Source organism: Branchiostoma floridae, chromosome 18 (genome assembly GCF_000003815.2).
Source record: "Branchiostoma floridae strain S238N-H82 chromosome 18, Bfl_VNyyK, whole genome shotgun sequence".
In the NCBI taxonomy this organism is placed as follows: domain Eukaryota; kingdom Metazoa; phylum Chordata; class Leptocardii; order Amphioxiformes; family Branchiostomatidae; genus Branchiostoma; species Branchiostoma floridae.
In genome coordinates this window covers 12,594,957-12,611,903 of record NC_049996.1, presented here as the reverse complement: position 1 = coordinate 12,611,903, position 16,947 = coordinate 12,594,957, and the positions used below count along the sequence as shown (strand labels likewise).

General features: G+C 41.0%; 1 protein-coding gene across 1 annotated transcript; it reads left to right on the top strand.

The window, feature by feature from the left end:
• The first annotated feature begins 9,010 nt into the window (after positions 1–9,010).
• On the top strand, positions 9,011–12,261 carry LOC118405420 (beta,beta-carotene 15,15'-dioxygenase-like). The gene is made up of 3 exons (XM_035804919.1): positions 9,011–9,228; positions 9,952–10,097; positions 11,022–12,261. Exons 1-3 carry the CDS (start codon positions 9,040–9,042, stop codon positions 12,259–12,261), a joined length of 1,575 nt encoding a protein of 524 aa, XP_035660812.1. The 5' UTR covers positions 9,011–9,039.
• Positions 12,262–16,947: the final 4,686 nt, after the last annotated feature.

The window sequence follows — 16,947 nt, the reverse complement described above, 5'->3', positions numbered from 1 at the left end:
AGTGCTAGCAATCCTGTGTACCTGTCCATATTCCAGGAGGATCTGTCAGCTGTTCACAGAGAAGAGAACATCGGACTTGACTGTGAGTTGGTTTTTACTTTTGGAATTCTTTCAGAAATGGGCATGGCACAAAGTGTGATCAGCCGTTTCAATTTTGCATTTTTTTAAATCTGGGTCGGAGTGATTCAATGTTAACTTTAATCTGTGCATTATGCGTAAAGCATAGAGCCCGCCAAAAGGAAGCGCAATTCGTGGCCGCTGTCTTCGGGAATTAAGCAGCATGATCGGGACCTTGCATGCAGATACTTGGAAATGACAATGAAATTTTTATTTTATGATTTGGAGAGGGCATGTCTGCGATCCTCTGAATTTGTAATATTAAATACCATTGTTAAAACTGGCCCTCCCTGCTATTTGTTGTTATTTCTGAAAGAGTTCCCATTTCTTACACTAATATCTAGTTTAAGGTTGTAACTAATACTCTATTGCAGGTATATCAGAGAACACAGTACATTTCCCTATTGCAAGAGAGCACTTGAAATATTGTCTGTTGTTTCATTCTGTATGGCAATGGGGTATATTTTAAAAATCATTTTGCAATCAAACTTTTTTCCCTGATGCTAGTATCCTCTTAGATAGGATTCAACACCAAATGAATTATTCATTTATTAGCAATTTCTGAAAAAAATTGTTTTTAATGTAAAAAGAAACAAACAACAAATGAAAAAGTATTATTTTACTTTCTTCAAATAATCAATGGATTTTTTCCAAATACATATTCATACTTGAGTCATTATCGAGTTGAAGCATTGACAAAGTTCTGCTTCCATTGTGCTTTATCTTTTATCAGTTCAATGAGGTCCTTATTATAGCTGAGTCTCTGATTCAATAAAGTTCTAAATAGTGTGAGGTATGGACGTCCTCTTCTCCTGTTTTATAGCAATAGAAAGCCACAAAATTACTGTGAACTGAGATGGTACTGTAGAATTGTGGAACATAATTTGCAGTGATTCAGTAACAACAGACACAAAATTGTCCAACCAACATTTTATTTAGTTTTGTTATTACTAGTGATACTGATTAACTGGAAACAATATTGAATACTGACAAAAGATTATTAAAATGCAAAGATGACAACAAAAGATGTTCAAGACAGTTCTTTGAACGATTTGATCAAATTCACATGACCTGATAAATAAGGAACCTAACAATTAACCTAAGTGATTATTATTTATTTTTTTAAAAGTCTGTTACTATTTTTCTTTTGTACGTGTTTGGTAGTCGAAAATGCCTGGATGGTAGCTGAAACACAATCAAGATTATTCAACAAAATTTATGAAAAATGAAAACATACATGTATGAGTGAGGCACACACTATTTCTGTCTGCAATAATTTCAGTGATGAAGTGGATTTCAGGGAAAACATTTTGGTTACACAATGTTTGTTGGAAATGTGTCCCATTGTTTTACAGAAAATGAAAAAGACAATGTTGTGCTTTCTTTCTGTAGGGTGTACTGTACTACAGGTAAGCTGTGTGTGTTGTTGGAAAAAGAGGAATTGTGTGTTAGAAATCGGCCAAACAAAAATATATCTGTACTTTCTTTGAGGATTTTATACTCTTAAGTTTCTTTCTACTTGAATGTAGTCAGAGATAGATGAATAAATAAAAAGGTACTTAAGACAGGCAGCTGCAGTGAGATTGTTTTTTCAAGGCAGTTATAACAAATAGTTTATAGGTAGATTAATTTGAAGTATTTTAGACAGACACAGAGTTGTTGTAGTATGAGGTTAACCTGTTTTACAGAGTTTATTTTTTTAGGCAGTTTTAACAAGTAGATATATATTATAACTATTAACTATTAACTTAAATGTAAAGAATCTACTGTATAGACCGACTATTGTGGTGTAACATGAAGGCAGGTGTAAAAGAGAACAGACAATAATTCGTAAATCTAGGGAAAGAACTTTTGAGTGAATAATCTCTGAGGAAATGACAGGTTTAGTTTTGTTTGGCCGATTTCTTTTTAAGTCATGTTGACATCAGACTTTGTTAACACTGTTTATGTAGCTGTGACAATACCAACTTCCCGTTGCAAACTTTAGGGCTCGTCTCATGTTGATCTGGTAGAGTTTGACAGTGATGTTTTACGCTGACAGACTTTATTTGATGAGCTTTAGACTAGGCCTGGATTTTGGAGCAGGAGGTTTGAATTGCTGCAAGTACGCAAACAGTGCTGACAAAGTTTGAAGACATTTTCCATCACTGCATGGCAAACACAATTCCTTTCGTTCTGTACGTTCTATTTCTACTTCCTGGGCTTAGCCTGGAGGAGGAACTTCTGTCCCAGGGTTCTAACTTACACATGCCTCAACTCTGCTTAGTAGACCTGTTGACGAACAGCTCTGTCCGTCATCAGGCCTACTCCGCTAAAGGAGAGGGGCTATGTGGATTTTTTTACCCTGGCCCAGAGGTTTTCTCCTCCAGGCTTCGACGCTAGGTTTGGTTGCTTGATATCAGTATTCCTGGGAGATAGTGCGCATAATATACACGTTCTTAAAATAGTAAGGGGGTGGTTGGTTTGTGTGTGTATATATTCATATAATGTTTTTCAATCTATTTATTAAGTATATATTTGTGTGTGTATATATTCATATAATGTTTTTCAATCTATTTATTAAGTATATATATAAGTTAAGTTAATTGTTTATTTTATTTACCAAGTTTTTTTTTTGTATTTTTAATTCTAAGTTATTTACCTGATCAGTCATTGCCAAGGTATGCTGGTGTTTCGAAGCACCGGGTCTTCAGCTTAGCAAAGACCTCCCCTGGGGAGCACACTGTATGCATTGCTGACAGGAAAGTAAAAAAATTATTCTAAGTGTTTGGACAACTAATTATGATGTAGTGTGGTCTGGTGTACAAATATGATAAAGTGACTGCATGAAGGTGTGACGTACTGTTGGAACTGAGTGTAGTCTTCAGTGTCAAAATTATTCTTAGTGTTTGGAGAGGTAGTTCCAATGTAGGGAATCAAGTGAAAAGGTGGAGTTCTAGTGTTGTGAAGTACTGTAGTCTTCTGTGTCAAAATTATTCTAAGAGTTTGAAGAAGTGGTTCTGATGTAAGGAATCTAAGCGTGATGTACTGTGGAAGTTATGTGACTGGGTGTAAATGTGCGTGAGTGTTGTCTTGTGTTAACAAAGAGACCATACTCACAGCTCCTATTTTCTTTCACAGCTCTGCTGATGAAAGTCTGCTTCTTCCTCCCACCAGTCTCTGGATTCTCAGGCCTTGAAAATAGAAACCGTAACGTCAGTGTATTCACAGCAGGAATTTTCCTTTGTAAAACCAATACAATGTCCTGTACCTATATTCTCACTTTTCCAGACAAAAATTGGTCTGCAAGTTGCCAACTACTAAAGTTTGCGCAGAGCAAAAGAAACTGTCAAACAGTTGCCAGACATCATTACCCAAAATAAACCATACTTGTAATAAAAGATTACAGTAAACCCTGCGATATATAACTTAAGCGTCATTGAGCTTGGTCTTCAACATGATACCGACTAAGTTATACTCTGCTAGTAGGAACATAATGTTTCTTACATCTAGCACAATGTTTGAAGCATTCAAATGTTTAATAGTTTATTTTCAAAGTATCATACTGAATAAAACTTCTAAATGGGAACTGTGCATCTCTGGCTGTCTAGCTGTGAATACAGCATTTATAAGTGGATATAATTTCAGTAGTTTTTTTTTTTTAAATCTTTCGTACCTGTCCAATCTTTTGGGCTCCTTTGGTGTCCATGACTTCTCGACTGGTCTGGTTTGTTCAAGTATTCCAGCTCACAGATGCTCCAGACACACCATCTAGTATGTAGGAAAACATACAGTTAAGGGACTTGACATAGGAAAAATATGATTATAGGAAAGCACATAGTAATATTCAAGTAGGTTTTATCCTTCGTCAAACATAGGCACCTTTGTCTACACTGTACGAAAGCTAGTTGTTTATATTTTACAACAAAGTCAGTTAGATTTGATGAACAGTCAAGCTTACCTCACTCTGTGTAGAAACTATTCCACTCCGTCAGCAACACAGCATTCCAGGTCCGGACTGGTCACAGCTCACTCCATCACCATTCCAGGTCCGGACTGGTCACAGCTCACTCCATCACCATTCCAGGTCCGGACCGGTCACAGCTCACTCCATCACCATTCCAGGTCCGGACTGGTCACAGCTCACTCCATCACCATTCCAGGTCCGGACTGGTCACAGCTCACTCCATCACCATTCCAGGTCCGGACTGGTCACAGCTCACTCCATCACCATTCCAGGTCCGGACTGGTCACAGCTCACTCCATCACCACTCCAGGTCCGGACTGGTCACAGCTCACTCCATCACCATTCCAGGTCCGGACTGGTCACAGCTCACTCCATCACCATTCCAGGTCCGGACTGGTCACAGCTCACTCCATCACCATTCCAGGTCCGGACTGGTCACTGGTCACTCCGTCACCATTCCAGGTCCGGACTGGTCACAGCTCACTCCATCACCATTCCAGATCCGGACTGGTCACAGCTCACTCCATCGCCATTCCAGGTCCGGACTGGTCACAGCTCACTCCATCACCATTCCAGATCCGGACTGGTCACAGCTCACTCCATCGCCATTCCAGGTCCGGACTGGTCACAGCTCACTCCATCACCATTCCAGATCCGGACTGGTCACAGCTCACTCCATCGCCATTCCAGGTCCGGACTGGTCACAGCTCACTCCATCACCATTCCAGATCCGGACTGGTCACAGCTCACTCCATCGCCATTCCAGGTCCGGACTGGTCACAGCTCACTCCGTCACCATTCCAGGTCCGGACTGGTCACAGCTCACACCATCACCATTCCAGGTCCGGACTGGTCACTCACACCCTCTAGATCTGGACAACATACCAAACTGATCATCAGTGTGTGGAAAACACTAATAGTAAACACATCTAAACCATGAGATATTACTTCTGAATGTTTCTTGAATGTCTCTTGAATGTTACTTTCTGAAGTGTTTGATGAATCTAGAAATCTATTTTCTATTCTTTTACACTTCAAACTTCTCTGCAAAGTCAAGGTTCTTTTTTAATGTTGATTTTACTACAAACAAATAATTGACATGTGTGTCTTGTAAATCATTCTCTCACCTGAAGAGACCGCTCGTCCTCCTGTGTCTTGTCTGGTTCTGTCTGGACAGGAGTCCTCACTACTGCATCAGTCAGCAGACACCTAACTATACAGACATTACAAGTTACACATTTGTCACAAGTAGCACAAAGGAAATGGTAGTTGAAATGCAGATTTCAAATTTTTCTCACCTGTGGATGCTGTTGTCTCACTCTTATGTCTTCACAATTCCCCTGGTCTGGTCCAATCCAGTCTTGTCAGGTTCAGACAGGAGTCCTCACTACTGCATCAGTCAGCAGACACCTAACTATACACACATTACAAGTTACTCGTTTGTCTGAAAGTTGGTACAGAATTGGTAGGAAAACTGAAGCATGTCAAATTTCCTCACCTGATGCCTTTGTTTGTTTGTCATCACAGGTCTGACCTTGTAGAGACTTTAACACCAGGTTCTGTCCATAGTCCCATCAACATCAGTCAGTAATAGTCATCAGCAGCCATCTAGAATAAACATAACCAATTGTATCTCAGTTATCACTTCATCAACTGTATAGTTTAAAACCATAGTTGAATGTGCACACCTGGTGGAGAAGGGCACAAGGCCACTGACCTATGTACAAATGTAACTCTAAACAAGCTAGTATCCCCCATGCAGACCCATGATGAACATCCTTGATGGTGATGATGTAGACTAAAGGCTTCAAACTGATGAATTATTCTGTGACAAAGACTCACTATAGAAACTGTATTCTCAAGAACTCCATGACAATATTGTACATCACTTCAATTTTCTTCAGGAAACTGTACTTGAATCTTATAAATTTCTATCATAATGATGAATGTCAGAGTCAGTTTCTGTCATATATCAAGGGAAAAATGGACTTGCTAAGGCTGTAAATGGACAACTTTTCAGAAACAGACTGCAAAAAGGATTTTCAAGATAACCCCAACATCTTTTTTGAACTGAAAAGAATAGTATTTGAAGAATGCATATAACGTTAGCCCTTTTAAGATTAAAAAGGACATGTGCCTTGGTAAAGCACTGTATCAAGTGTCCAGGTATAAAGACAATGATCTTCTTCTTCTTCTCAACATGAAATGAATCATACGTAACCCTTCACCAAGTATTACTTTTAAGTACGGAATAAAATATTATCATTGTTATAGTTGTTGTCTCATCACAAAGCAAATGATACCATTACTACCATAATTCTATACAGGCGTAAAGCACACAACAATGCCATTGCGTAATCCTGAATTACCCACCAATATGCAAGGACCCTGGGGGATTCAAATTATAATTACAATATGTCAATGAAAAGTCTGTATATGAATTTATTATCTCCTCTTAATGACACAGTTCCGCCTTAATTTGTTTACGCGAGGTTTTGGCGGGAACATCTGAAGAATGTCACCCTGCACACCTGCGCATTCCAACAGGTGTTTATCAACCAAGTGGAGACAAACAAAGGATAGCATCATTTTTTACAGATTCCAACAAAAACGTTCTGTAATAAACAAATAATAACACATACTCATACTGTTACATTCAATACTCTCCAAGCACACTACACATGGAAATGTTTTTAAAAACGGAACAAAATGGACTCTTTAAAAGATTGTTTTGAATAGGAAATGGTCGCTCGGAACTCACGGAACTACACCAAGTTTGTAAATGTAACATTAACATTACAGGTTCTTATAAGTAGTTATTTAGTAGCTGTTACGGAATAGTACAAGGGGAAAAGTTTGTTGTTTTACCTGTAAGAACAAGCGAGGTCGTCTCCAAACACCGCGCACCTCTTCCAAACTGCCTCGCGACTCGCCATTTTCTTGTCCCCTTCAAAGTCACCAAACCCGCATTTTCTCCTCAAAACATCCAGATAGCGGCATGAATCCACCGTGAAAAATTCCCAACGTTCTGCTGCACACCTTGGAGGAATATTCTACCGACAAAAACTTGGAGAAGTACCCGAAAGTTAGCAAAAAATAACTCCAGACAATGCCTATCGTAAGGAAGCGCCATTTTGGACGGACCGTGCCAAACGCGTTTTTTTACACAGGTGTTTAACATGGCCTGTCTGATTGGTCTGAAGCTGCTAATCTAATTAGCAATAACTTAAATCTCAGAAAATACCTTTGAAAACAACCTAGACAAGTAGCTACAGAGTAACTAGAACATTTCTGTTGCCAACGTAGTTTTCCACACGCTATAACTAAACGGAATTTTTGCTAGACTTTTCATATGATTGTAAATCCATTCTATTTTGCGGAAATTAATTTCGTAGAAGCACTTTAATGGGACTCAGTGAAAGCGCATCTTCGATATGTCATGAGCTGGTTTTAGCATAGTCTGATTAAATCGCACTTATAGAAGCCCGTCCAACATCCGCCGCTCCCTGTGGGAGGGGCCAGATATAACCCCTGATAGCGGAGTTTGTGTTACACAGACTAGTGGTGGGGAGCTCTCTAAAAGATAGAATCATTGCAAACATGTCAAAATGTACTTGAATCTGTAAGTAACCGTATATGAATTCAACAGCAGACAAAGTACAGACAAACATCCCTGTCCTTGGTGCTGAACACTATCCACACACATGCAAACATGTCTCTTATGCTTGTGTGATTAACAGCGCTACTTTGGAGCACCGTAAGTGCATAGCTTGTGTTACTGAAACTTCTCGCTGGCTTCTACCTGGAGTGGTAACCGCGGGCCGGCCGCTAGGAGCGCAATTTTAGTCAGGCAAGCCGCCGTATATCGTCTACTTAGGAAATGGCGAGTCCGTGGCGCGATACACTATGGGTTACGCCACGTGCGCTATCCACTGACTGTAAGAATTTGGCGCCAAAACTGGAACTGTTCTCCAAACCAAATTTAGGCGATGCAACAGGTAGATACAACGTGTAAAGAAATTACCAATACCACAAGAAAACCGCTACACAATCAAGTACGCATACGACGTAGTAATTTGATCACAATATACGTCAAGTGTCAACAAAGCCCGGTCAAAGGGGCAGTAGTCCAGAGTTACCTGCAGCGAACTTTTGACACACTCCCGGCCACTAGCACTACTTTTTACACATGGATTAAATCAATTTTTGGATCAGCGTTTCCATGTCTCTCTTCCCTTCGTCTGACCACAGAAGGTTGTCATTATAAGTGAATACTGAATTAAGTCGGAAAACAAGCGAGGAAATGTCAGACGACAGACAAAGAGCGGTCATCGGCCCTCACCTTCAGCAAGAGCGCGCGTTGTTGTTTGACCAAAGTACACAACTTGTTGACTCAAACCTTCAGCGTTGTTATTTCATAGCGGGAAACAAGCACAATTACGTCATTATCAGACGACAGAGAGCGGTCACCGGCCAATATCCTTACTTCACCTACAAGTGACCAAAGAGCGCACATTGTTAAATATTGTTCACACAAAGGACGAAGCTTACGTCTCTTCACATCAGCGTTTTTCCTAAACTTTGTCCTTTTTGAATAAACTGTAGTTAAAAATTCTCCAAGTCTCGGACAAATAACGGAACATATATTTGACGGAGGTCTTGAACCTTGTAACCGGCAAACTTGTCACAATAAATTGTTTTCAACGACACTGTGCAAAGTTAGTCTACACCAAGGACGACTCAGAATCCGTTCACTTGTTACTTGTCCAATCAAGATATAGATGGTCTATTCACTCTTCTAAAAAGCAACTACATGTATCTTTAAATCTTTTTTTCTCTCTCTCTATTTCATTTTTTTACAGCAAAAGAATTTTTATATCTTTGATCTCGCAAGTTTTTACTAAGGTTGATGTGAAACACAAGTTTATTTTTCTTATGAAAGCCCAAGGTAACTTTACTAGGTCAGTTCTCTCCCGATGTCTGGAGCAGTCATGGCGTTAAACACGGTCGGTGCGTGCGTGGTTCTCTTCGCGACGCTTTCAGTGACCACAGCGAAGTCTGAGGGAGTACTGACTCTCTTCAAGACCAACACAGAGGAGGTTCAACACGTCCCCATGAAGTATGACTCCAAAAACACCGTCCCGAAATGGCTGGAAGGAACACTGGTGAGGAACTAACTGTTACATTGGAAACCAAGCTGTTTTGTTGAGTCACAGCCATGCTGTAGAAAGCCTAGAAAAGTCAAGCCGAGAACGCGCCATATAAATTTATAAACGATGTGTTTAAGATATCTGCACCAAAGAACCCAAACCACAGGCCATTTAATTGCTAGGTAAGTAGCAGCTTGATGCTGAAGCCTAAACAAAGAAACGGGCAGAAACTTAGATTTGATCAATAATATCAGTTATTACTCAACCAATTGCATTGTAGTAAATACCATTAAAGGCTTAGTAATTGGTGCAATGATCCCCAAGACTGATTTTGTGAGTGGGTTTTACAAAATGGCCGAAATTCCACTGCTCACCTTGGACAATGCGTTGGCAGGTGAACTTCGGCACTCTTGTCTTGTGACGTACTTATATATTCAGCTCTGATGTAGGGCGTTTTAATGTAGGATCATGACAAATATAGTATTATTCCTAAAGTTGATGCTCACGCTTCCCAGTATATATGTATGATATTATACAATAGATAAAGTAGTAACGGAGATACATGATTGATCAAATTTACCGAACATTATGTGTTGAGATAAGGAATGGCGATCGCGTATTTCAAAAGAGAGTACTTGAATGAATGAATGAATGAATGATAATGTGTTGCAGCAATGTTCTTGTCCCAATTGTAATAGAAGAAAGTATGACCGAACGGTTGATTTCCTTGTCCTGAAGGTTCGGAATGCCCCTGCTCTGTTCGAACTGGGCGGCCGCTCGGCTATCCACGTATTTGACGGTTTTGCGAAGCTCCACAGCGTGGAGATAGGGCCGCACCTGGTCAACTTCTCCGCCGCCTTTCTGGACACCAGCGCCTACACAAGGTTTGTTACAGCCTCTGTCACACATTTAGGACCTTCCTACGACTTTTTACTCCTGATCACTCCCAAACTAAGTTCAGCGCTGGGTTGGGAGTATTAAGTCGTCACATTTCCAAACCGGGGCCAGGCCTGGCAGCTTTCAGCAACGAAAAGTATGATGTAAAAGGCACCAAACTACACAAGACGCAATGAGAATACTCCTGAGGATTATTTATTTTATGTATACAATTCTATTTTTCGTTTCCACAAACAGCCCAGCCGGGCCCCGGTTTGGAAATTTGATGTTCGCCTAACGGGCAATCCATCCTATTCTAGCCCCAGTTCGCTCCTCTGATATATGAGCAGGATATGGCTTTCCCGACTGGTACGACATTTCAAGTCTAGTAATACCCCCTCACCTAATGTGACGGGGGGATAAGCAATCTCGCCGATCAACTCTGAACCATGGGTGACCTTGCTCTGACGGCTAACTCCCTACCATTGTTTGGAGAAGGCGGTCAGGAGGCCATGGTCGGCTATGTATGACAGGGTTGGACTGGGTTTACAGTCACAAGGCCATGCATAAAGGAGTCTTATGTTGCATGGTTTTTCGCAACCCCTCAACATATGCCCCACATACAGGGAGCACCTAAAGTACAGAGTACGTATTCTCTTGGAATAAACTTTTGCAACGCTCTCAGGGACATGGTGGTGTCTATTTGTAACGTTCCTACTGTTTGGCATAAAGAATGACACAGTCATGTCAACAAAATAGTTTTTGACAAGATCACAAGATCTTAAAAAAGAGATACTAGCTAGTTACGAGTTACTAGCTGGCACATTACGACCAGTTAGAGAAGTACTAGAAGCTTGCTTTATAGATAGTCAGGCTTCCTATTGAAAAATCACCTGTTGACAAACAAATGCGTATTTTTCCTTCTTTCCTAGATCTAAGAAAGCCAACCGTTACGCACCCGCCCTCACGTTCTTCGGAGTCGACCCCCCGTTCAGCGAGTTGGAGAGACTTGACGCCTTCAGGTATCCTTACGACAACACCGACGTCAACGTCTGGAAGTACGGGCACGGGGAGGACAGCGTCTACGCCGCCTTAACTGACGGCTGGGTGTACGTTAAGTTTGACTCGGAGACGTTAGCGTCTCTGGGGGTATCTGTTCCTAGTGTAACCGGGGTGAAGAAGTCTGTTGCAACTCAGTCCTGTGCCCACCCTATACTCGAACCCGGTACAACTAACAACATTAACTACATACAGGTCCCGAACATGATACCAGGACAGAAACAGGATTACTATGTGGTAAGGATCAAGGATCTGGACACGTACGAAATCTTAGCTACCTTTCAGACGGATAGAGCATCATACATGCACAGCTTTGCCCTGACTGAGAACTACGCCATATTTTTTGCCCAGCCTGCCTATTTCGACTTTATAAAGATAGTGGAGACAGCTATGGTGTCGATAGACTGGGTCCCTGAAGACAAGACGACCATTATTCTGGCTAACATTAAAACAGGGGAGATACAACGGTTGCAAACAGACGCCATTTTCTTTACGCATCATGTCAACGCGTACGAAACGGCAAACGGTACGATTGTTGCCGATATTGTTCAGTTTGAGGAAGGTTTTGCAGTTTTTGCCGACTATAAGCTCCCTCAGTTACGTAACCTAACCAGTCTACATGACAAACCGGCTAAGTCCAGGCTCTACCGTTACACCATTGACCTAGCCAATAAGACCGTACAGACCAAAACCTTCCGAAGCAAATCCCCTATGGAAGATTTTCTACACAAGATCGAAGTTCCGATCATCAACGAAAACTACCGAACCAAACATTACTGTTACGTGTACGGTGTTATTATCGATTTTTCTCCCTCAAACCCACTCAATGGTTCTTTCGCTATGGTGAAAAAGGACCTGTGCACCCCTGGTAACGATCTGTATTGGTACCACCCGAACCATTACGTCAGCGAGCCGAGTTTTGTCGCCGATCCCGACGGGAAAGCCGAAGATGACGGCGTCCTTCTTTCGGCTGTTTTCGACGCCGAACTGGGCAAAAGCTATCTTCTCATTCTCGATTGTAAAACAATGAAGGCCATTAACACTGCGTACATGCCTACCTACATCCCGTTTGGTTTCCACGGGAGGTTCTTTGGTAAGGATTGGCCAGTGTAAGGGCGCGGTCACATAGGTCGTACGATCGTCGTGCGATCGCTAACTTCGGGTATTTTGGAGGACAAAAATGTACGTCTCCTGCAAAGTTCAACTGTCTTGGTACACAAAATGCTGCTTTGAACCCAGGTCCCGGTGGTTGGTTCTGTCACAGCCTGCTTAAAAATCCTATGGCATCAAAATTGTACGACGATCGCACGACCTAGGTGACCGCGCCCTGTCTGAAGTTCACTTTAAGGCGCGCTGTCATTTGTCGTAGGCCGTAGTACGATTGTGGTGTCGTAGAATCATCGATCAGGCTGTGCCAAAACCAACCACCGATTCGGATCTAGCTAGTCGATCCGTAACAAGACAGCTGAATTTTATACGACCCATGCACGACAGTCCCAAGAATATCAAAGCCCTCAGTTTGCCATCGTGCGACGATCGTGCGACGAATATGACCGGACCCTTGGTTGTAACGAAAGAAAATAATACAGACAAAACAGTCCTAAATCAAATGAACTCAGGGGACCGATAAGACATATAGTCTATATGGACAGGTGGTCACTATACGCAGGATTCTCAGTGCTTGTGTCAATGGGGAAATTGTCTATAGAACAACCAAAAAGTGCAGTTCAGATTGTAAGGTGGTCCTAACATAGAGGTGAACAGGCCACATTCCTAATAGAACGCATCTGTTGTAGCAATCTATTGATACTGGATGCTACCATAGTCCCCGACCCTCAGACATGAGGATGGGACTAGGTGAGGTAAGGTAAGGTATTGTAGCCATCAGAAAACAGTGCGTAAATATGCAAATAGCGATTTATCAAAGGCCGACCGCTGAACCTGTTGTAGCTATTAATAACAGGACTGAAGTCCACGACCTTTGTAACTATACAAATACATGCGTTATGATTAGGCCAAGTTGATTTGATTAAATGGATGACATCCTCTGGGAACCCAAAAACGTGCGAAAAAAAGTTTGACCCAAAAGAAGTTGCATACATTATAAAATCTAAGTGGTCAGGAAAGTTGAACATATGACTGAACACACAGAATATAGTAAACCGAACAATAGACTCTTCATTTCTGTCCTTTTTAAAGAACAAACATCTTCTTTGACCTTGGAATATGACTTTGTAACTGTGGGAGTGAAATAATGTTGCAGCAGTACAACTTTAATGGCTTTGTTACAGTGCTAGTTAAATGATCATGACTTTGTAACAATACTGTAAAAATGCTAGTTAAATGACTGTAACAATGCTAGTTGAATGACTTTGTAACAGTCTTAGTTAAATGTCTTTTTAACAATGCTAGTTTAAATGATTTTGTAACAGTGCTAGTTAAATGATTTGTAACAATGGTAGCTAAATGACTTTTCTAACCGTGCCAGTTAAATGACTCTGTAACAGTGCTAGTTAAATGACCTTGGAACAGTCCTAGTTAAATGACTCTGCAACAGTGCTAGTTAAATGACTGCAACAGTGCTAGTTGAATGACCTTGGAACAGTCCTAGTTAAATGACTCAGTAACAATGCTAGTTAAATGGTTTTGTAACAGTGCTAATTAAATGATTTTGTAACCGTCCTGATTAAATGATTTTGTAACCGTCCTAGTTAAATGGCTTTGTAACCGTGCTAGTTAAATGACTTTGTAACAATGCTAGTTGAATGATTTTGTAACAATGCTAGTTAAATGATTTTGTAACAGTACAATGTTAAATGGCTTGGTAACGGTAGAGGCTGAAAGGGAAATATTTGATATTTCTACATCTTTATACCACGTCCAAGCCAACAAACTAACCTTTACGAGGTGTGGCATATAATGAATACATGTAGTACTTTACCTCTACATGATGAATATGCAGAGCAGTTGTATGCTTGCCTATCCCAATTCTAACGACAAACCTACCGTAACTTACTGCTCGTTAACCTCTATGTGCCATTAGGAACAACAACTTAGCCTTAAACATGAAAACACAACATGCCACTGAGATAGATCAGAACACAAACATGACTAATTATGCGATCCACTGTCAACGCTTTATACAACACGATCTGTGTGGAGAGCTTCATTCTGTACTTGTTTTACTTGCTAATAAAAATACGAATACACCCTCGCATCATGTCTGTTGTGTTTACAATATAACTGACGCGATCAGACCGAAGACTCGGCGCCATATTTTAGACAACTTGTACTCTTAGGCCCTGAACTACTACTACCTAGGGGTGGGTACCGGTATGGTGTACTTGTACAAAAAAAATCGCTTTTTTTTCTTGTTGGACCGGTAAAAAACGGAGCTAAAAAGCTGCGGTGGACCGGATGTTGGACCGATTCGAAAATGAACAGATATTTTAGCAGGCGTTCACGTCTTTTGGGACTTACAGGTCCAAGAAATAAAGAAGAGCGAAGTAGAGGAGAGTAATTTTTCCAAGCTTCTACGGTCAAACTTGGTCTAAAACAGAGGAAGTTATGGTTGTTTACATGAAGATAGAATTTTAAAACGCCAATGGACGTCGCATACTCCACAAAACAGAATCCTTTGTAGCGAAATGAATCGTTGTTTTGAGTATAGCTCATTCACAAGTCGTCACATATAATTAGGTCCCGAACCGTACCTGTACCTGAATTTTCTGTACCGGTACCCACCCATAATAGGTACGTTTTCAACACCCAGGCAACCATGTCTGTCATTGGTGCTGAACACCATCCACACACAGGAAAACATGTCTGTCATTGGTGCTGAACACCATCCACACACAGGAAAACATGTCTGTCCTTGGTACTGAATACCATCCACACACAGGAAAACATGTCTGTCCTTGGTGCTGAACACCATCCACACACAGGCAAACATGTCTGTCCTTGGTGCTGAACACCATCCACACACAGGAAAACATGTCTGTCCTTGGTGCTGAACACCATCCACACACAGGCAAACATGTCTGTCATTGGTGCTGAACACCATCCACACACAGGAAAACATGCCTGTCCTTGGTACTGAATACCATCCACACACAGGAAAACATGCCTGTCCTTGGTTCTGAACACCATCCACACACAGGAAAACATGTCTGTTCTTGGTGCTGAACACCATCCACACACAGGAAAACATGTCTGTCCTTGGTGCTGAACACCATCCAAACACAGGTAAACATGTCTGTCCGTGGTTCTGAATACCATCCACACACAGGTAAATACGCCTGTCCCTTATTTCCATTAAACATGATTTGTGTGGAGAGCAGCATTTGACACTTATTTTACTTGCTAATAAATATGCGAATACACCCTCTCATCGAACCTGTTATATTTACAATACAACAGTAGCGATCAGAACACAGGCATTAGTTAAACTGCAGAAAACTCGGCGCCATATTTTAGACAATTTCCATTATATACAGGGCCTTAAAGAAGTATTGTGCCGACTTCATCATTATACATTATCATTCAAAGAGAAATCTGATAAAAGACATGTGTATCGTGTAACTGTTTATAACAGTTGGAAACTATAGGTACTTTTTCTTATCTCAGATGCTTATCCACGTATCCACTTTAGCACTCTGAGATACAGACAATTAAGTCTGGCTACTCCGTTTGTGTAAAGGATATTGGAAATCAGAAAATTCCCGCTGAAAATGAAGCTGTTTGATCTTTGCGCCATGCATATTTTGTGTGTATGAGCCTGATGAAGTTATTTTTCAATTTGTGTGTGGGATATATGAGGCCACAGCAAGTAAATTTTATGGATGAAATCCTTTGCAAATTGCAAAAATAATGAGATAGGGCGAAAAAGCAAGATGGATAAAAAATAAGATGGCTAAATTTTCAAAATAGACACCATAAACGTTGTAAGAAGAATTTAAGTGACAAAATATGGAAGCACAGAGAACAATGCATTCATTCCTGTATTCGAGAATTGAACTAGTGTAGTAAAATTAACACCAGTGTGGTAGAATGGTATCCTTCGTCAAGTTGGCAACTATACTTATGACTTCTATAGTGGTGCGAGTTTTACAATTTTCCTACTTGTGTCACTTCTGTAACTACAATCCATGGCTAGCTCGCTAGTGTCACTTCTACAAGTGCAACCTTAAGGCTACAACACAATATATTTTCCCATTTTGGTACTTTCTGGCCATGCTGACCATCTCCGAAGTAGAAAAATTCTTGTTTGTTTTTCTGAAATCAGGCGAGAATTATTGAGCGTGCCGATGTCATCCATAAAATTTACTTGCCGTGGCCTAAGCTACCTGATTGTATGGAAGGTTGTTGTTTATCGCAGCTAACCAGAAACGGTCGAGACAGTCAAAAAAGTAACAACACAAAAGTACACATAAAACAATGTGGATTTCAGAAAGGTTCACAATTACAATAGGTACCGAACCGGTATTTTGTTTTTAATTTTGAGCCTGCTGAATCTGTCATGAATTATTACTGCAAGGTGCATTAAGAGCCGTCTAATTTCACAAACCACTCTGTGTGTGGCTGCTAAGATTGCCAATAATTTCCTCTCAAGGTCCCAACTTTCCACCACCACATTAGTGACATAGCACACCGTAGGGCTGGCGTCTGTAGCGTTGCCATGGCTACAGCCCGAGAGTGTTGAGAGGAGTGCGGCACGTCGGGAAGAACAGACCAGAAACAGGAAAGTGAAGAGACGACAACTTTCGTTTTCATGTCCCGAGGAACGTAAGATGCAGCAAT